This window comes from Ziziphus jujuba, chromosome 12, assembly GCF_031755915.1.
Source record: "Ziziphus jujuba cultivar Dongzao chromosome 12, ASM3175591v1".
Lineage (NCBI taxonomy): Eukaryota > Viridiplantae > Streptophyta > Magnoliopsida > Rosales > Rhamnaceae > Ziziphus > Ziziphus jujuba.
The window spans coordinates 6,621,762-6,643,195 of NC_083390.1; the positions used below are offsets into that span (position 1 = coordinate 6,621,762).

Consider the following 21,434-nt stretch of genomic DNA (forward strand, 5'->3'; position numbering starts at 1 on the left):
ATCGAAACACTCGTCAATGATGTCATGCTACATTTACAAAAGTTGTTTCAGTTTTGGTGTAATTTCTTCAAGGAAATCAGTCAAATCTTTCCAAAAACGATTAATTTTACAAATATACAGTACAAATTAGGGGTAAGCCAGGATTTCAAAACGGTGGGGGCAAATATTAATATAAGATACAGCAAAATAAAACAATTTTTATACACTAATATTATATATATATGCAGTAATATGCAGTGATATAAATAAAATTTATTTTTTATATATATATGCAGTAATATGCAGTGATATAAATAAAATTTATTTTTTATAAATAAATATTTTTTAAATAGTTTAAATAAATATAGTGACACGAAATAAATTATAACATATTTATAATAGTTTTTTTTAAATTTCTTTTTTTTTAAATCTTAGCTATATGTGTATTTGGAAAAAATAAAAATAAAATAACCTTTTTTTTGCCAGGGAAAATAACTATATTTGACTATCATTTAACCGAAAAAGTAAAAAAAAATGTAACTATCATTAATTTAATGTCATCTAAATTGTATTTAAAATGAGTTTTAGCTACCTTTCCTCTCTTTTTTTTTTTCTTTTTTTTTTTTTTTGAATGACTTTAGCTACTTATATTACTCCTTATAAGGCATAAATAACTTTATTTATGAATTATTTAATATTGGTAAATACTAACAACATTATATTAAGAAACATTAATGTTAGCTATCAAAAAATAAAATACTTTCATGTAACCGTGTTGCATTACACACAAAAAAGTGTTTATGAAAAATGTAATTTAATTTGAATAAAAAAATGAGTAGTAACAATATGACAAAAAAACTATTAATTCTAATGCAAATAAGAATCTGTATTAAAATGAAATAAAAGATTTAATAATTTTTAATAGAAAAATTGTACGATCAATATCTAGCATTTAATTTTATGAACATATTCAATCAACAAATTTTTTGAACATATAAAAAGAGTTCTGATTTTTTGCAAAGATAAAATAAATAATTTTAACATATAACAATAGAAATTATATTTTCAAGACCCCCCAAAAAAAAATAAAACTTTAATTTTAACAATATATATTTTTGAAACATAAACAATATGGCCTTGCAACAATATATATATATATATATATATCTTTCTTTTTCTTTCTTTTTTTTAATAGAATAAACAAGATATTTTTAAAATTATGTAGATAATAATAATATTTTCCAAACCAAACATGAGAAAAACTTCAAAGATAGAAAACTTTAAAATAAATGGAAAAAAAAGAAGTTTTTCGTTTTCTATGCTTATCCATGATTATGTTATAGAATGGATGAGAGTTTTATTTTTTTTCCTTAATTAACGTGAAAAATTAAAGAGATTTAAGGGTCCCACGTTGTTTACCTTTTTGACCTTCAGTACATGAACATATTTATGCACATTTTTATTTGAGACAGTTATTTAAAATACTTAAAAGTAGGAACAATGTTTTTTATTTTATTTTATTACATTGCCAATGGAAAAGAGACTGAATGGAAATTATGCACGTATGATTGTTCAATAAAATAACGGATGTGGTTCATCCCCCTATTTTTGAGTAATTGTGTTGAAATATTAATGGACTGCTTTATAGTTTCTCAACATATATACATATATAAATTATATTGTTTTTCAGGATATTGCATTAATAAACTTTTGTTTACTCTTGAAATTCTGAATTACTTTGAGTAAATTAACCATAAAATTCAAAGTTTAATTAATGCTTAATTAGGTTGACAAACTTACAGGAGTTGTATGGATAGGGAAGCAGGAAAATTGGGTAGGGTGGCTTCACTTCCTCCATTGGGCTGCCTTCCAGCTGCAAAAACCTTATTTGGTTTTCATGCAAATGGGTGCTTCTCTGGCTTCCACAATGATTCAATAAGTAGCTCAACTCCTCTGCAGTCAATCTCAAAAAGCAACTTTCTGGTCTTAAAATTGTTGTGTTTGACATTTTCAAGGTCCATATATTATGCAATTTGCTTTTGAACCTTGAAAAGATGATTCGGTTTATTACCAAATTATGTCTAGATAAATGTAACCTATTTGACTGAAAATTATAATCGATTCAATATATTTCAATCATTTCCACGTAAGCTGCTACAAATATCTTTATGGTAGTTGATTTTGATTTATCTTCCCTTTTTATTTTCTTTCTTTTGGTTCCTTCCTTATCCATATAATTTTGATTTTGATGAGGAATAAATTATTTATGTAATTAGTAAATGCAGTGGTAATAGAAATATAAAACATCTCAAATGACTTCGTAGATTGCTTGAATTTTTTTGCCACAACATGATATAAAACATTCATTTAAAAAAAATCTGTCTAATGCCCTTTGTCAAATTGATCTTGTTAGAATATACATTATCAAATTGATGCGCAACATACATATAGACATTAATTTAAAAAAATAAATACATAAATTATTCAATAGCTTTATCTAAAGACTTTGTGATGCACAGAAAACTATATACTTTCAGTAAAACTCAACTAAACAATCATATTATCAATAATATATTTTTTTTTAAAAAAAATAGATAGATACATTATTTTAATTGTTATTATTTTTTAAAAGGAAAAAAATAAATATCTACATTATTAATTAATTAGGATTTAGATAGAAGCCCAAAAAAAAAAAAAAAGACATTGTAATAGAGTCTGTTTGTCTGTGACTAAACAAAATTATCATTATCAATAACAACAAAACATTTATTATCAATAATATTATTTTCTTAAAAAATAAAAATTAGATAGAGATATTTTTTAAAAGAAAAAGAAAAGATAAATATAGACATTATCCATTAATTATTTGACATTAACCATTATTGATCAATTTTTGGATTAGTCATATAAGATTTTTGGATTGAGTGTTTATCAAGTAAACATTTATACTCTATTGATTTAGAGACCCATTGAAACTCTAATACTCTACAAATTCTAAAAGCCATAGGATACGGCTTCCTTTTTTTTCACTATCTATTTCTTTATAAAACCCTGTAATTAATTATCAAAAAAAAAAAAAAAAAAAGCCTGCATCTTTTTATTATTGTTAATATATTCACGTCTTTTTCTTGTGTGTTTCTTCTCATAAACTTTTACTTTCTTCCCATACTTTCTTGGTTTTCCATGTTTGTTAATTTTATGTATTCAAAATTTTTGGTTTTCCATCTTTTTATTATATTTCTTATGCGATTCTTCTTGTAAATTTTACTTTCTTCTCACAGTTTTCTTGGGTTTTCATGTTTGTTAATTTTACGTTTTCTTCAAGTTGATTCGCCATTCTAGTGGTTCCCTAACGATTTTGATTCGCTATTCTATTGGTTCCCTAACGATTTTTCTAGTTTACTTTGTTAGAGAATTTGGCTGGTTCCCTGCAATTTTTTTTTTCAGCTATGATAATATCCTGAGCTTTATAGCTTATTGTAAAAGAAATATAAGTTTTGAATATTTGTTTTGTTGTTGCTGATCTAAATAGTTGTTTTAGTATTGTTGTTCTAAATATCCGTGTTTGATAGCTTATTGATCCACGTATTCTAAAAGTTTGTGCTTTACAAATTCTATTAATTGTATATTTCTTCTCATAAACTTTTACTTTTCTCCCCACAGTTTCTAGGTTTTCCATATTTGTTAATTTTTATTTTTTTTTTTGTCTCTATTTCAGTTTCTATAAAACCCCTCATTTTATTATTAGTATTATTACTTATACCCAATTTATTTAGTTTTTGTGTTTATTAATTTTATGTTTTCTTTTAAGTCGACAAACTATTTTACCAGTTCCTCCTTGTTGGTATCGAGGATGATTTTTCTAAAGAATTTGGCTGGTTCTCTATAGCTTTTTTTTTTTTCTTTTTTTTTTCTTTTTTTTTTTTGTGTGTGTGTGAATGAATATCCTGCGTTTGATAGCTTGCTGTAAAAGAAATAAAGCCATAATATATATATATATATATATATATATATATATATATATTGTTTTGTTTTCTACTTGTATTTTGTTCCATCTATTTTTGATTTCTTTCTCTGCATGGTATGAGCATATAAGGTTCTAGCTTTTCCAAACCATATGGAACCAAAGGTTGAATCATACAGAACTGAAGGGAAAAGCCATGAAAAGTTTGAGGCTTTAAGTCTGTCCGTAAAGAGCTCTGACAACTCAACCAATGAAGGCAAGCTGTGGTGCAAAAAAAAAAAAAAAAAATGCAAGCAGAAGCAGAGGATCTGGTAACCTCCAGCAAAAGCAAAAGAAGATAAAAACAAAATCTTAGTGGTCTTATCAGAGATTTATACTAGGTGCTGTATTACAAAGAAGGGAGGAAAAAAAAAAAAAAAAAGGAAAAATATCACAAAGAAATACAAGGTTCAAGCAGAGGGCAATAGAGAGGCATATCTACACTGCTCCTAGCATTTGCCTTATTCAAAAGTCCGAGGAATTATGTGACTTAGACAGAGTTGTTGTCATCTTTCCAGCATATGGAGGCTAGACTGGAAGAGAAATGACAGAGATCATTTACCAGCATATGATATGCTATTGAAGATAAAATAAAAGGTATTATAACTGTCGAAGAGAAACTGAGGAAAATTGAACATACATTCCATACAAAACTCCGATTCCCAGTATTTCTGTGCTGCTTCTGTTTGATTAGATCCTGTAATTTTCATAATCATGTAAGAATAGGTTGCTGAAAATATAAAGAATGAAAAATGGTAGAAAAGAAAGCCGTTTCTTTACACTTATGGGGAGGGGGACAGGATTCTACATGCCAACTTTTGTACCATAACAGTTTGCAAAAAGACTGGAAACAAAGAAGAGTAGTGGACGGAATGGGATACCTCTCCCAAAGATTGGAAAGAAGAGTAATGGACAGGATGGGTTGAGTTCTTTAGGGCCAGGCTTGAAGCCTTCAACTTTTCAATGTGGCAATTGGCAATCTCCTTCTGCTGAGTCCTTGCTATAAATAAATTTTTGTTTTGCCCTGATCCATGTTTTGATTTGTTTTATCAGAGAATATGCTGACATGGTTTATGACTAAGAGAATAATAAGTGTATGTTTACCTTCCAGTGAAGCCATCATAGCGTCTCCATGGGCTACTGTTCTTGCGCTCTTTTTTACAAATTTTGATACATATCTAAGGGGCACCAAGAGAAAGGAAAATTAATTGCAACAGCATAGATTCAGAAAATAGACAAATCAATAATCTTAAACATTAAAATTGAACCTATTATATAAACTGGCATATAATCAAAGAACAGAATTTAGAATTTGTAATAAGAAAAGAATATGAGTTGCTATCTAATACACTAGACAGCTAGAAACAAGATAAATGCAGGGAATCTCTTTGAAATATCAAAGATCTACATGTATAAATTAGCAATTACTAAGACAAGGTAACAAATAGTCAAGATTGTGGAGATAAATGGAAAGTATTCAAAACAATATATATATATATATATATATATCTAAAAGTAAATTTTAAAAAACAGATTGACTAGAGATTAGACATCTAGATGGCCAAAACTTATTATTTTATTTCTTTCTGAGATTGCATACTCTAATAAAGGTGTTGCATCTCATACACTTTATCCGATAGAAAACTAAAGTACAATTTTTTCATCTTTTCTACCAGCAAGTTGCATTCAAAGTGACAACATAAAAATTGAAACTATGGTGTTTCATCATCCACCTTTGACCCTTTCCACTATACATAACAATGAAATACTTTACCTATTATATATATATATATTGTGAGCTAAAAATCTAAAGCCATGATGACAGGTTAAAATGAGTTATATCCTTGAAGGTGTTTTCAGCATAGAAGAGAGGTATAGATAAGGAAGAAACAAAGACAAACAGAGGGCATACATTTTCTTCCCCTCAACCAGTGTACCATGTAGAGCATTACAAGCAGTCATAGAAGATTGCTCAGAATCATATTGCACGAAACCAAAACCCTTTGTCTTGCCGTTCTCTGCAGCGACCTTGCAAGATAATATCTTCCCAAACTTGGAGAACATAGACTGCAATTGAGCACTGGTGATGGACGGGTGAAGGTTTTTAACAAAAAGGTTTGCAATACCCGTTTTTCTTGTCAAAGGGTATCTCTGCGACCACATTATTCTTATGGGTTTTCCTTTGAGCTCCTTGTGGTTGAGAAAGCATAAAGCCGTGGACGCTGAACAAAGCAGAGGAGAAATGTAGGTCAATCAACGATAGGTATGCAAAACTCTAAATGACAACCCAAAATAAGAAATTGAATGAAAGTTTTATTCAAATTTTAAGAAAGATTCAACAAAACCCATTCGATTTCACAAACACAGTGAGCACATTCAATCATCACATAAACTAACCAATATTATACACAGCACAATCGTCGCATATAGAAAGCAAAGAAGGTGTATGAACAAGATGAAAGACATGACATTTCATAAAGAACAAAAAAATAGTAATAACAAGAACCAGATGCTCATAGAAAAGGAAGAACCCAAACACCCCCATCACCAAAAACCCCGAGGAGCAGATTCAATCGCTGAAAGTTGTGGAAACGAAGAGAGAGTAAAAAGGCATTCTGAAAAAGAAAGAGAAAGGAAAGAAAGACATAGCATTTCATAAAGAACAAAAAAGAAAAAAATAATAATAACAAGAACCAGATAACCGCAAAAACCCCAATGGCAGAAAATAAAAACAGAGCCAAATTCCGAGCTCTATTAAAACACAAGCAGACAAAAAGGAAAAAAGAACAGATTCAATATTCAATCATTCAAAGTTGTAGAAAGGAAGAGAGTAAAAATGCATTCTAGAAAAGACAGAGAAAGAGAAATGAATGAAAAGGGGAGTAAAGCGATTACCGTCTAATGACTTGAAGAAGTTGACGTAGGCGTAGCGAAGGGAGTCGCCGGTGAAAGAATCACGGCAGAGACGCACAGAAGCAATGGGACCTATTAAACGAAACTTATCAATGAGGTCTGCTTCCGTGACTTGTGGGTCCAGGTCTCCCACGTACAGCGACCATATCCGATTATCCGCCTCCGGTGCTGGCTTTGGCTTTGGTGTTGTCACCGGAACCGGAACGCCGAACATGAACTGAACTGCCATCTTTCTTTCTTTCAAAATCACTCAGAGAGGTTTCACAGAGAAAATGAAGAAAGCAAGCTCGAACGGAGATTCTCAGAGTGAGAGAGAGAGAGAGAGAGAGAGAATCTGCTGTGCGTGTGTTGTAACGGTTTTGGGACTCAGGCAGGGTCAGGTGTGTGTCTCTCCGTAGTATAGTACCTATTTATATATAACTCAGACTTTTTTTTTTTTTTTCAAATTATTTCCTCATTATTTTTTTTAACGTAATTTCTATTATTTTGGCAAAAGACCCTTTTTTTCTTCCTTTTTTGTTCCCCTCTTTTTTAGTTGTCAAAACATTTCTTTAAAAAAAAAAATAATAATTCTACTAATATTTTATCAGAAGAAGATAGTCAATTTTTTTTTCAATTTCTTTTCTGCTTTTTCTCGGATGATTGTACAATTCTTAAAACCTTTTAATTCTATTATAAAACACTATTAAAAGTCCATAATAGATTGTACAATTCTTAAAACCTTTTAATTCTGTTATAAAATACTATTAAGAGTCTATAATAGAATAAGTATATATGAATAATTGAATAGGATAGATGAAAGGATAAAGAAATGAATAAATGGTGACTCATTTTGTATTAATCATTAAATTTTATCTCATAGAATCATAAATTTATAAATGTAAATAGGTTATATTGATTGCTACATAGCCATATTTTTCTCCCAATTTTACTTTCTTCCTTTTTATATAAATGTAGAATCAAACAAATTAATTTGTATTTGATTTTTTTTTTAAAAAAACAATTAAATGATTAGTTTGAATACATTTTTTTTTTTTTTAATATTTCAAATGAGGAAGAGGGCATATTTACCCAAACCAGAATTTGACATATTTACCCAAAACAGAATTTGAACTTGAAAATCGAGAGGTACTCCTACTAGATTTACCACCAAATCAAGCTTATATGTACAGTTTTTATACATTTTAACTATAACTTATTTGCATATATGCTACATTAAAGTTACTCATAAGCAAAATTACTATTGCTTCGAGTTGTTCATGATCATATTGCTTTGGTGATCTTTAATCTCATCGAAAGGATGTGAAACACAAATACTAGCGGTTATGGTATCTAATATATAACATTAATATCCTTATAATATTGAGCCGAAATTAAAAAAACAATACAATATGCTATAAGTATAATTAAGATGATACTTAAAAAGATGTTTAGATAAATAAATCAACAAGCATATTCCTTTTATAAACATGGACAAGCAATGCACACATTTGCAAGCACAGAGCCAAGGATGAGGTTTTTTTTTTTTTTTTTTTTTTTGGGTGGGTCAAGAGAGGGATGAGTCTGATAGATAGCATATGTGTAAAAATTAAAAAATTGTTGAATTTCCTATTCAAAATGACTGAAAACTATACGGCTACCATATATGCAAAAGTGGAATTGGAAAGACTCCTCCATTGCATGCAACAATTTTATGATTTATTATTTTTTAATTCCTTAATTTGGCGTAATTTATTGATGGAATTCGGACATTCTACATAAATGCTATTAATTAATTAATCATCGGGATTTCCTCAGATGGGCAAAAAGCTAAATTACAGAATTAGGTAGGTTGCAACTATATTAATCCCACCAAAAATCTTTAAGAAAATAAAGGAAAGACAGAGTAGAGAACAGAGAGGCAATGGAAGGTAGAAACAGAATGAGAGTTATGGATGAGCATGTTTTTGTGAGCGAGTGCAGTGGATGTTAATGTAGCTGAGATTAATTTCAACCATCTTCTTCTGCGTTCCATCCCAATAAGCATTGTGGTTCAAATGTTTCAGCAATTGCATTTCCGATTCTTTTAAATTCGTGGTTTGCTATAATAATGCTTGCATATGTATGAATGTTAAGTATCCTTCTGCTGCTGAATCATCGTACGACTGTACTCATGCTCGTGCACTCTCAATTCTCATTTTCCTTAAAAAAAAAAAAAAAAAGGTTAATAAAATCTATAAATAATTATTAATATCAATTAATAGCTTTTATCTACATTAGAGAATAATTTTTAAATTAGATACATATTTATTTTATTTAGATTTTTACAATATCAATTTTTATACCATATATATATATATATATATAGAATAATCCATATAAATCATTTTATCATTTGAGATGCTTTTATAATATGCCTATTCCTCACCCTCTCATTATAGTCATCATCGTTTTAGTTTCCTTGCAAAGTGTATTATTATTTTTTATTCAAATTAAATGAACTATATGCAGCTATCTATATGTATGCAAATATGGAAACACTCGTCAATGATGTGATGCTACATTTACAAAAGTTGTTTCAGTTTTGGTGTAATTCCTTCAAGGAAATCAGTCAAATCTTTCCAAAAACGATTAATTTTACAAATATACAGTACAAATTAGGGGTAAGCCAGGATTTCAAAACGGTGGGGGCAAATATTAATATAAGATACAGCAAAATAAACAATTTTTATGCACTAATATTATATATATATGCAGTAATATGCAGTGATATAAATAAAATTTATTTTTTATAAAAAAATATTTTTTAAATAGTTTAAATAAATATAGTGACATAAAATAAATTATAACATATTTATAATCGTTTTTTTAAAATTTTTTTTTTTAAATCTTAGCTATATGTGTATTTGGAAAAAATAAAAATAAAATAACCTTTTTTTTGCCAGGGAAAATAACTATATTTGACTCTCATTTAACCGAAAAAGTAAAAAAATGTAACTATCATTAATTTAATGTCATCTAAATTGTATTTAAAATGAGTTTTAGCTACCTTTCCTATCTTTTTTTTTTTTTTTTTTTTGAATGACTATATTACTCCTTATAAGGTATAAATAACTTTATTTATGAAATATTTAATATTGGTAAATACTAACAACATTATATTAAGAAACATTAATGTTAGCTATCAAAAAATAAAATACTTTCATGTAACCGTGTTGCATTACGCACAAAAAAGTGTTTATGAAAAATGTAATTTAATTTGAATAAAAAAATGAGTAATAACAATATGACAAAAAAACTATTAATTCTAATGCAAATAAGAATCTGTATTAAAATGAAATAAAAAATTTAATAATTTTTATTAGAAAAATTGTACGATCAATATCTAGCATTTAACTTTATGAACATATTCAATCAACAAATTTTTTGAACATATAAAAAGAGTTCTGATTTTTTGCAAAGATAAAATAAATAATTTTAACATATAACAATAGAAATTATATTTTCAAGACCCCCCCCCTCCCAAAAAAAAATAAAACTTTAATTTTAACAATATATATTTTTGAAACATAAACAATATGTCCTTGCAACAATATATATATATATATATATATATATATATATATCTTTCTTTTCTTTTCTTTTTTTAATAGAATAAACAAGATATTTTTAGAATTATGTAGATAATAATAATATTTTCCAAACCAAACATGAGAAAAACTTCAAAGAAAGAAAACTTTAAAATAAATGGAAAAAAAAAAAGTTTTTCGTTTTCTATGCTTATCCATGATTATGTTGTAGAATGGATGAGAGTTTTATTTAACCTTAAATATACTTTGATGAGGGAGTATAATTGTCAGTAAGAGAGAATTTAGGGATGAAATTAAAGAGATTTAAGGGTCCGACGTTGTTTACCTTTTTTACCTTCAATAAATACTTTAATAAACCATTTTAAGTGTTGGGGCAAAACAATAAAATTGGAAAAAAGAAAAATTTACATTTATATGGAATGTAAGTGAGGCATAAGGTTTTCGCCTATAAATTATAGGGTTTGGCTACTTGTAAATCCACCAGAAAGTTTATCCAAAAATAAATTAAAAAGAGAGCTATTTTTCTTTTAAGAAAAAAAAAAAGAAAAGGAAATATGGAAGGTGGAAACAGATTTATGAGAGTGGTGATGGCTATAGTAATGTTGAGCATGATATTGGTTGCTGGTGCAGTGGATTCAATCACACCTGATTCTGGTTCAGGGCATGACCACAACAATTCGGACGCAGATTGTTATACAAAATGCAATCATAAATGCTCTGCAACTAGTTTTGTTCCAATTGTATATGCAGTTTGTATGGCCGTTTGCGGGATTGGCTGCAAGGATTCTATTACTCCTGCAGTCTATAACTGTACTGGTCTATGTGCTCAATCCAATATCATCAAGTCCAACACTGCTGGTATACATATATATATATATATATATATATTTATATTATTCTTTTTATATAATCAAATATACACTGAATTATTTGTTTACAAAAATTTTAATTGATGGGTTTTAATTTATTTTTGTTTTCCATTGCAGATGCGGTTAAAGTGAGATCTTTGGTGGATGCTTGCTACGAGCGGTGCTCTAATGCTAATGTTTAAGGCTCATCAGTAGTGTTTCGTATAATAAATTAGAGCTAATGAAATAAAATATTCGTATTTATGAATTATTTTCTTCTATGTTTTTCTTCTTTAAAAAAAAAAAGAAAAGGAAAAGCAAGTATTATTTTAGTAATAAGGGCTGCTTCAATGTTAAAGTTTAAGTGATACTCATCAGTACTGTTTCATATAACTGTTAATGAAATAAAATATTCATTTTTATGAATTATATTCTTCTGTGTTTCTTTTTTTTTTTTTCTTTTTTTGTTTTTAGTTGCGAAAATAGCATAACTTATTTTGCATTAATTTCATGTTTGTCCACTGTCCTTTACCATCAATGCAGTCAAACTTTCTTCTAAACTAGAAAAATTTGGTACGCATCATCAGAAGATAGATCATACATAATCAATCTTATCTGACGATTCAACTTTGCACTTTTGCTTGGTTAGGTAGTCCCACTTATACGGCGGTAGCAACATATAAATCTTAAGTAATCAACCAAATAAAAACACTTGTTTAGTTGTCGTTCTTTTTCAATAAAAAAAAAAATTTGTTAAATAATCTTCATACAAAAAAATATATAAATATATGATTTCATTGTCTGAAATAAAATGTGGACTTACCTCAATTTTACACACTAATTCACCTTTTTATAATTATTGTATTGTATTATGTTTTATGATAGGTGGAACACTTATTTAATTCATGCTTAAAGTATTTGGCCGCTTGTCTCTGACAAATCTATTAGTAACCTATTAAACAATTTGTTTTAAAGGTTTCTTTCAATAATATGCCCAAAATCCATATTTGAAATTCACAGTACTTTGTTTACCACAGCCCAATACCATTGTGTTGATACAATTTTTTGTGTGGTGTCTAGTGGGAGGTCTCAGGTTGTGTCATCATCCAATCACACATCGCCATCTGTCCTATTATAATTAAAAAATTAATTTTTCCTTTTCTCATGTGTAGTGTGTGAGAATGTGCCTGAAATCCAGATACAAACATGGATTGCATGATTTTAGTGTTACCTTATCAGTAATGAAATTAGAGTATTTGATTAATTGTTTGTACCTGCGTAAGAGTTTATCTATTTATTGAACTCCAGCGTTATATGATAATTGGAAAGCTAGGAAATGAGCAATTCGCATAATATGCATATTGGTTATTGATATTATTTTCTTACTTTTGTGCGATCTTTGTTGTCTTTTCAAATCATTTCTTTTATAATAGTGCTGAATAGTACCTTTATTGATATTGTTGAGTCTCTCATATTTGATATTGTTGAGTTTCTCATATTTGTATTTGGATTTAATGGATACTATTTTATTTATAGAACCTATTGATGAGAGTTTTGTCGAGGAATGAGAGTAAACTAATTAAGTGTTATTGGATTATTATGGATTAAGTATCACATACAGAAATCTATTGAGGATGATATTCCTAAATTTGACACGGTTAAAGATTTTCTTATTGCTATTTGAAAACAAGTACAATGGATTTATGAAATCAAGAAGCTTACTTTTTGGATCCGATGCATTCGTTTGTTTAAGAGCATCTATAATGGGGTGCAAAAATGTGCCAATTAATTGTTTCTTCTCTCTTTAATACTCTGCTCTAACTCTGTTTCTCTTTCTCTTCCAGCACTATCTTAGGATGTGTTAGGCTCGATTGAAAGAAACCTTATGGCCATCCAACTTATGAGACCAATTTTGTCATTTTTTGTTTTCAACAACAAGCAAACAATATATCATAGATCCACATGCGCACGGCAAATTTATTTTCCTTCTTTTAAAGATATTTTTCCCCCTAATTTTGATGCTACCAAAATGTGAATTATATAATCGTTTCAATTACACCTATAAAAATATGGTCTATTCTGCAGTTTCATACCAAAAAAGTGAAAAACATTCAGCAGAAAAAATTAAACATCTTACTTGAATATATGAACTTACGCGCATTTTTTTTTAAGACAGTTATTTAAAATACTTAAAAAGTAGGAACAATGCTTTTTATTTTTCATTACTTTGCCAATGGGAGAGAGACTGAATGGTAATTATGTACGTATGATTGTTAAATTAAATAACCTATGTGGCTGTGTGGATTCACTTCCTCCATTGGACTGCAGAGAACTTCTCTGCAGTCAATCTCAAAAAGCAACTTCCTGGTCTTAAAATTGTTTGTGTTTGACATTTTCAGGGTCCATATGTCATGCAATTTGCTTGTAAACCTTGAAAAGATGATTCGGCTTATTACCAAATTATGTCTAGTTATATGTAACATATTTGACTAAAAATATAATTGATTCATTATATTTCAATCGTTTCCACGTAAGCTGCTACAAATATCTTTACCGTAGTTGATTTTGATTAATCTTACCTTTCGATTTTCTTTCTTTTGGTTCGATCCATATCCATATGATTTTGATTTTTGTAATGAATGAATTATTTGTGTAATTAATAAATGCAATGGTAATGGAAATATAAAACATCTCAAATGGCTTTGTGGATTGTTTAAATTTTTATGCCACATCATACATATAGACATTCATCCAAAAAACTATATTATTATTATTATTGTTATTATATTTTTAAAAGGAAAAAAATAAATATCTGCATTATTAATTGATTAAGATTTAGATAAAACAAAAATAAAATAAACATTATAACAGAGGTTGTATGTAAAAATAAGAAAATATATATATATATATATATATATACACATAATTGATTTATTAGGATTTAGACATAACACAAAAAATAACAAAAAAAAAAAAAAAAAACCAATGCGTGGTCTAGGAAGCTATCTACTTTTTTCAGAGTTGTGATACAACAAAACAATCATTATCAATAATATAATTTTCCTTGAAAAATAAAAAGATAGATACAGATATTTTTTTAAAAGGAAAAAAGAAAAAGAAAAAAATAAACATACACATCATCAATTAATTAAATTAAATTTAGACATTAATCATTAATGATAAATTTTTGGATAAAGTTATAAGTAATTTTTGAATTGAGTATCTATCAAATAAACTATTGACTGTCCATCAAGTAAATATTTATACCACATTGATCCAGAGAGATATTGAAACTCTAGTACTCTACAAATTCTAAAAGCTATAGGATATGCCTTCCCTTTTTTTCCCCACTCTATTTTTTCTTTATAAAACCTTGTATTTAATTATCAAGGAGAAAGAAATTTGCATCTTTTCGTTATTGTTAATATAATTACTTCTTTTACTTATATGTTTCTTAGCGTAAACTTTTATTTTCTTCCCATAGTTTCTTGGTATTCCATGTTTGTTAATTTTAAGTATTTTTGTATCTCTTTTTCTGTTTCCATAAATCATGCATCTTTTCATTAGTATAGTTTTTTATATTTATGTGATTCTTTTGGCAAACTTTACTTTCTTCCCACACTTTTCTTGAGTTTTCATGTTTTTTTAAATTTTATGTACTTTATGTTTTCTTTAAGTTGATTTGCTATTTTACTGGCCATGCTTAGTTGTATTGAGGGTGATCTTTCCAGGTTGCGTTTTTGAGAAATTGGCTGGTTCTCTGCAGTTTTTTTTTTTTTTTTTTTTTTTGCCAGCCTTGATAATATCCTGCATTTGATAGCTTGTTATCAAAGAAATATAAGTTCTAAATATTTGTTTTGTTGTTGTCGATCTAAATATTTTGTTGTATTGCTGCTGTTCTAAATATCTGCATTTTTTTATTTGTTAATATTTAAATATTTGCGTTTGATTGTTTATTGAGCCACATAGTTATTTTTTTGTCCTCTCTGTTTTTTCTTTATAAAATCCCGCATCTTTCTATTACTGTTATTACTGAGCCACATAGTTTCTTGGTTTTCCATATGTTGTTTAGGTTATGTTTTTTTTTTTTTTTTTTGTGTCTCTGTTTTGTTTCTATGAGACCCTGCATCTTTTTATTAGTAATATTTCTTATACTCAGTTTCTTGAGTTTTTATGTTTATTAATTTTATGTATTTTATGTTTTTTTTAAGGTTGATTCACTATTTTACTGGTTCCTCCTTGATGGTATTGAGGTTGATTTTTCTAGTTTGTGTTAAAGAAATCAGCTTCTTTTTTTCTTTATTTCCTAGGTTGTTGTAAAAGAAATAAAGTTATAATATTTTTTGTTTCATCTATTTTTGATTTCTTTCTCTGCATGGTATGAGCATATTATGCTCTAGCTTTTCTGGAACCAAAGGCTAAATCATACAGAACCGAAGAGAAAAGCCATGAAAAGTTTGAGGCTTAAAGCCCGCCAGTAAAGAGCTCTGACATCTCAACCAATCAAAGCAAACTGTAGTGCCAAGAAAATAAAAAAAATAAAAAAAGCATTTTTTTATTATTGTTCTTATAATTACTTCTTTTACTTGTGTGTTTCTTCTTTTAAACTTTTATTTTTTTTGTTTTTCATGTTTGTTAATTTTATGTATTTTTAATTTTTGTGTCTCTCTGTTTCTGTTTCTATAAACCTTGCACCTTTTTATTAGTATGATTTCTTATACTTACGTGATTCTTCTTGTAAACTTTATTTTCTTTCCACTGTTTTCTTGAGTTTTTATGCTTGTTAGTTTTATGTATTTTATGTTTTTTTGAAGTTGATTCACTATTCTATTGATTTCTAGACCATTTTTCTAGTTTGCTTTGCTAGAGAATTTGGCTGGTTCTTTGCGATTTTTTTTTTCCCATGATAGCTTATTGTAAAAGAAATATAAGTTCTAAATAATTTTTTTGTTGTTGTTGATCTAAATAGTTGTTTTAATATTGTTGTTCTAAAAATCTTTGTTTGATAGCTTATTGATCCACACATTCTAAAAGTTTGTGCTCTACAAATTCTAAAAGCTATATAGGATACGGTTTTTTTCCCCTCTCTGTTTCTTCTTTATTAAATTACTTGTATACATCTTCTCATAAACTTTTACTTTTTTCCCACAGTTTCTAGATTTTCAATGTTTTCCTGCATTTGATAGCTTGTCATAAACGAAATAAAGTTATAACATTTTTTGTTTTGTTTTGTTTTCTACTTGTATTTTGTTCCATCTATTTTTGATTTCTTTCTCTGCATGTTATGAGCATATTATGCTCTAGCTTCTAAACCATATGGAACCAAAGGTTAAATCATACAGAACTGAAGAGAAAAGCCATGAAAAGTTTGAGGCTTTAAGTCTGCCAGTAAAGAACTCTGACATCTTAACCAATCAAGGCAAGCTGCAGTGCAAAGAGCAAAGAGCTCTGACATCTCAACCAATCAAGGCAAACTGTAGTGCAAAGAGCAAGCAGAAACAGAGGATCTGGCAACCTCCAGCAAAAGCAAAAGAAGATGAAAACAAAATCTTAAGACATCTAGTAGTGGTCTTATCAGAGATTTATACACAGTGCAGTATTAAAAAGAAAGGGGGGAAAAAAAAAAGGTATCACAGAAATACAAGGTTCAAGCAGAAGGCAATAGAGAGGCATATTTACACTGGTCCTAGCATTTGCTTTCAGCCGAGGAATAATGTGACTTTGACAGAGTTGTTTTCATCTTTGAAGCACGCAGAGGCTAGACAGGAAGAGAAAATGAGAGAGATCATTTAGCAGCATATAATATGCTATTGAAAATAAAATAAAACGTATTATAACTGTCAAAAAGACCCAAAGAGGAAAATTGGACATACATTCCCTACAAAACTCTGATTCCCAGTATTACTATGCTTTCTCTGTTTGATTAGATCCTGTGATTTTCATAATCATGTAAGAATAGCTTGCAGAATGAAAAAAATGGTAGAAAAAAAAGCCGTGTCTTTACACTTGTGGGGAAGGGGACAGGACTCTGCATGCCAACTTCTGTACCAAAACAGTTCGCAAAAGATTGGAAAGAAGAGTAGTGTACAGGATGGGATACCTTTCCCAATGATTGGAAAGAAGAGTAGTGGACGGGATGGGTTGAGTTCTTTAGTGGTAGACTTTCAGCCTTCAGCTTTTCCATGTGGCAATTGGCAATCTCCTTCTGCTCAGCCCTTGCTATAAATAAATTTTTGTTTTGCCCTGATCCGTATTTTGATTTGTTTTATTAGAGAATATGCTGACATGACTTATAACTATGAGAAGAATAAGTGTATGTTTACCTTGCAGTGAAGCCTTCATAGCTTCTCCAGGGGTTACTGTTCTCGCACTCTTTTTTACGAATTTTGATACATATCTAAGGGGCACCAAGAGAACGGAAAATCAATTGAAACAGCATAAATTCAGAAAATAGACAAATCAATAATCTTAAACATTAAAATTGAACCTACTATATAAACTGGTAAATAATCAGAGAATTTAGGATTTCAAATAAGATAAAGACTATGAGTTATCTTACACTAGACAGCTAGAAACAATATGAATGCAGGGAATCTCTTTGAAATATCAAAGATCTATATGTAGAAATTAGTAATTACTAAGACAAGGTAACAAATAGTCAAGATTGTGGAGATAAAAGGAAAGTACTCAAAACAATATATATATATATATATCTAAAAGTAAATTTTAAAAAACAGATTGATGAGAGATTAGTCATCTAGATGGCCAACACTTATTGTTTTATTTCTTTCTGAGATTGCATACTCTAATAAAGGTTTTGCATCTCATACACTATCCGATAGGAAACTAAAGTACAATTTTTTAATCTTTTCTACCAGTAAGTTGCATTCAAAGTGACAACATGAAAATTGAGACTATGGTGTTTCATTCCCCACCTTTGACCCTTTCCACAATACATAACGACGAAATTCTTTGCCTTATATATATATATATATATCTTGTGAGTTAAAAATGTAAAGCCATAATGACAAGTTAAAAAAGTGATATCCTTGAGGTGTTTTCAGCATAAAAGAGAGGTATAGATAAGGAAGAAACAGAGGAACAAACAAATACAAATAAGGGCTTACATTTTCTTCCCCTTAACCAGTGTACCATGTAGAGCATTACGAGCAGCCATAGCAGATTGTTCAGAATCATATTGCACGAAACCAAAACCCTTCGTCTTCCCGTTCTCTGCAGCGACCTTGCAAGATAATATCTTCCCAAACGTGGAGAACATAGTCTGCAATTGAGCACTGGTGAAGGACGGGTGAAGGTTTTTAACAAAAACATTTGCAATACCCGTTTTTCTTGCCAAAGGGTATCTCTGCGACCACATGATTCTTATGGGTTTTCCCTTGAGCTCCTTGTGGTTGAGAAACCATAAAGCCGTGGACGCTGAACAAAGCAGAGGAGAAATCTAGGTAAATCACCGATAGCTATGCAAAACTCTAAATGACAACCCAAAATAAGAAATTGAATGAAAGTTTATTCAAATTTTAAGAAAGATTCAAGAAGACCCATTCGATTTTACAAACACAGTGAGCACATTCAATCATCGCATAAACTAACCAATATTATACACAGCACAATCGTCGCATATAGAAAGCAAAGAAGGTGTATGAACAAGAAGAAAGACATGGCGCTTCATAAAGAACAAAAAAAATAGTAATAATAAGAACCAGATGCTCATAGAAAGGAAGAACCCAAAACCCCCAATCACCAAAAACCCGAGAACAGATTCAATCATTGAAAGTTGTAGAAACGAAGAGAGAGTAAAAAGGCATTCTGAAAAAGAAAGAGAAAGGAAAGAAAGACATGGCATTTCATAAAGAACAAAAAACAAAAAATAATAATAACAAGAGCCAGATAACCACAAAAACCCCAATGGCAGAAAACAAAAACTGAGCCAAATTCCGAGCTATATTAAAACACAAGCAGACCAAAAGGAAACAAGAACAGATTCAATATTCAATCATTCAAAGTTGTAGAAAGGAAGAGAGAGTAAAAAGGCATTCTGGAAAAGAAAGAGAAAGAGAAAGAGAAATGTAAGAAAAGGGGAGGGAAAGCGATTACCATCTAATAACGTGAAGAAGTTGACGTAGGCGTAGCGAAGGGAGTCGCCGGTGAAAGAATCACGGCAGAGACGCACAGAGGCAATGGGACCTATTAAACGAAACTTATCAACGAGGTCTGCTTCCGTGACTTTTGGGTCCAGGTCTCCCACGTACAGCGACCATATCCCATTATCCGCCTCCGGTGTTGGCTTTGGATTTGGTGTTGTCACCGGAACTGGAACGCCGAACATGAACTGAACTGCCATCTTTCTTCTTTCAAAATCACTCAGAGAGGTTTCACAGAGAAAATGTAGAAAGCAGGTTCGAACGGAGAGTCTCAGAGAGAGACAGAGACAGAGAGAGAGAGAGAGAGAGAGAGAGAATCTGCTGTGCGTGTGTTGTAACGGTTTTGGGACTTGGGCAGGGTCAAGGTTGTGTGTCTCCGTAGTAGTATACTATTTATTTATATTCTCAGACCCCTTTTTTTTTTGTTTTTTTTTTTTCCCCAACTATTTCCTCATAATTTCTTTTTAACGTAATTTCTATTATTTTGGCAAAAGACCTTTTTTTTCTTCAAAAGGATGTTCACGATCACATTGCTTTGGTGATCTTTGGTCTCATCGAAAAGATGTGAAACATAGACACTAATAGTTATGGTACCTATTCTATTAAAAAAAAAAAATAGTTATGATACCTAATACAATATTAATACCTTTATAATATTGAGTTAAAATTAAAAAAAACGATACAATATTCTGTAAGTGTAATTAAAACAAAGATGTCTAGATAAATATATCGACAAATATATTATTATTATTATTATTATTATTATTTTTTCTTTTTCGTGAAGAAAATCAACAAGTATATTCATGCGTAATTTTTAAAAATATAAATTAGATATCTAACTATCACCATTTTGATTATTGGATTGTACCTAAGATTAATATCCACAAATTTTTTTTTTCTTTTTATTCTTTTGGGTGTGAAATCCGCATTTATATGTTATGAATTTACAGATTTGCTAGGAAATGGATTTTAGAATGATCCAACTTTGGGTAGACTATGTCTATATGTGGGTCTGCAATGAATTTGTGGCCCATTTACGCCCAATATGTCAAGCACATGATGCAACAGCCCACAAATTGTTTCTTTCATAATGATGCTGAATTGTACCTTTGTTTTCGAATTTAATGAATATTGTTTTATTTAGAGAGCCAATCGATGAGAGTTTATTTGATACCAAAAAGCCATAAGAGGAGTGAGAGCAATCTAATAGGTATCAATGGATTATTATGAAGTACCATATAGAGGAATCTATTAAGGATAATATTTCCAAGTTTGACACAGTTAAGGATTTTCTTATTGCTATTTGGAAGTAAGTAAAACGGATTTATGAAACCAAGAATTTTTCTTTTTGGATCCGATGCATTTTTTTTGTTTGAGGTGTTAACGTTAAAGAAAATCCAGTAATTGATCATTTTTCCCACTTCAAATATTCAGGAAAATCTCTTAAACGTTGTCGTTTCAAATATTTCAAGTATTGCATATCCAACCCTATCCAATTCTTGGTTTGCTATTATAATGCTTGCATGTATGAATGTAAGCATCCTTCTGCCGCTGAAAATGTCTATGACTGTGTTCATGGCTGTTCACACTCCATTCCGTCCTCCGATTCCCAAATTACTGGTAATATATAATTGAACGTCAATTAATATCTCATCATCTTATTTGATTTTGATGTAGTTTCACTATACTGGACTATATACCAGTGCAGTGAAACTTTCTTCTTTTAATAACTTTATATTTAATTTGGTCATGGTCAGATGAAATATCTATATATATATATATATATATATATATCTAATCCAATCTGAAAATCCAATTGCTCATTTTTGCTTGTTCTGGCTGACTGACCCAAAAACACTCAGCAATTGCAACATGTATATTTTATACGTTAATCAACCATACACGCAAAAAAAAAAAAAAAAAAAACCTATAGACGCCATTTAATCTATGGGTGAGTCTG

General features: G+C 29.4%; 1 protein-coding gene across 4 annotated transcripts; it reads right to left on the reverse strand.

The window, feature by feature from the left end:
• Nucleotides 1-4,112: 4,112 nt before the first annotated feature.
• Nucleotides 4,113-19,909, reverse strand: LOC132800274 (polyadenylate-binding protein 6-like). Of its 4 annotated transcripts, none has more exons than XM_060813619.1 (6): nt 6,878-7,282; nt 5,895-6,204; nt 5,087-5,160; nt 4,864-5,006; nt 4,623-4,679; nt 4,135-4,515 (listed from the first exon to the last, which is right to left on the reverse strand). In XM_060813619.1, exons 1-6 carry the CDS (start codon nt 7,122-7,124, stop codon nt 4,489-4,491), a joined length of 858 nt encoding a protein of 285 aa, XP_060669602.1. In that variant the 5' UTR covers nt 7,125-7,282; the 3' UTR covers nt 4,135-4,488. The 4 variants fall into 4 exon arrangements, with proteins under 4 accessions (XP_060669604.1, XP_060669602.1, XP_060669603.1 ...); XM_060813620.1 differs by lacking the exon at nt 6,878-7,282 and adding an exon at nt 19,428-19,909 and having other exon boundaries at nt 4,155-4,515; XM_060813617.1 differs by lacking the exons at nt 4,135-4,515; nt 4,623-4,679; nt 4,864-5,006; ... (1 more) ...; nt 5,895-6,204; nt 6,878-7,282 and adding exons at nt 16,658-17,070; nt 17,186-17,242; nt 17,413-17,555; ... (1 more) ...; nt 18,440-18,749; nt 19,428-19,857.
• Between the last annotated feature and the right edge of the window lie 1,525 nt (nt 19,910-21,434).

Coding starts and splice junctions, on each gene's coding strand:
- LOC132800274 (XM_060813617.1), bottom strand. CDS start 19,674: ATGGCAGTTCAGTTCATGTTCGGCGTTCCAGTTCCGGTGACAACACCA. Junction 18,750..19,427: donor CTTCTTCACGTTATTAGATG/GTAATCGCTTTC, acceptor TGCTTTGTTCAG/CGTCCACGGCTTTATGGTTT. Junction 17,710..18,439: donor CTGGTTAAGGGGAAGAAAAT/GTAAGCCCTTAT, acceptor GGTGCCCCTTAG/ATATGTATCAAAATTCGTAA.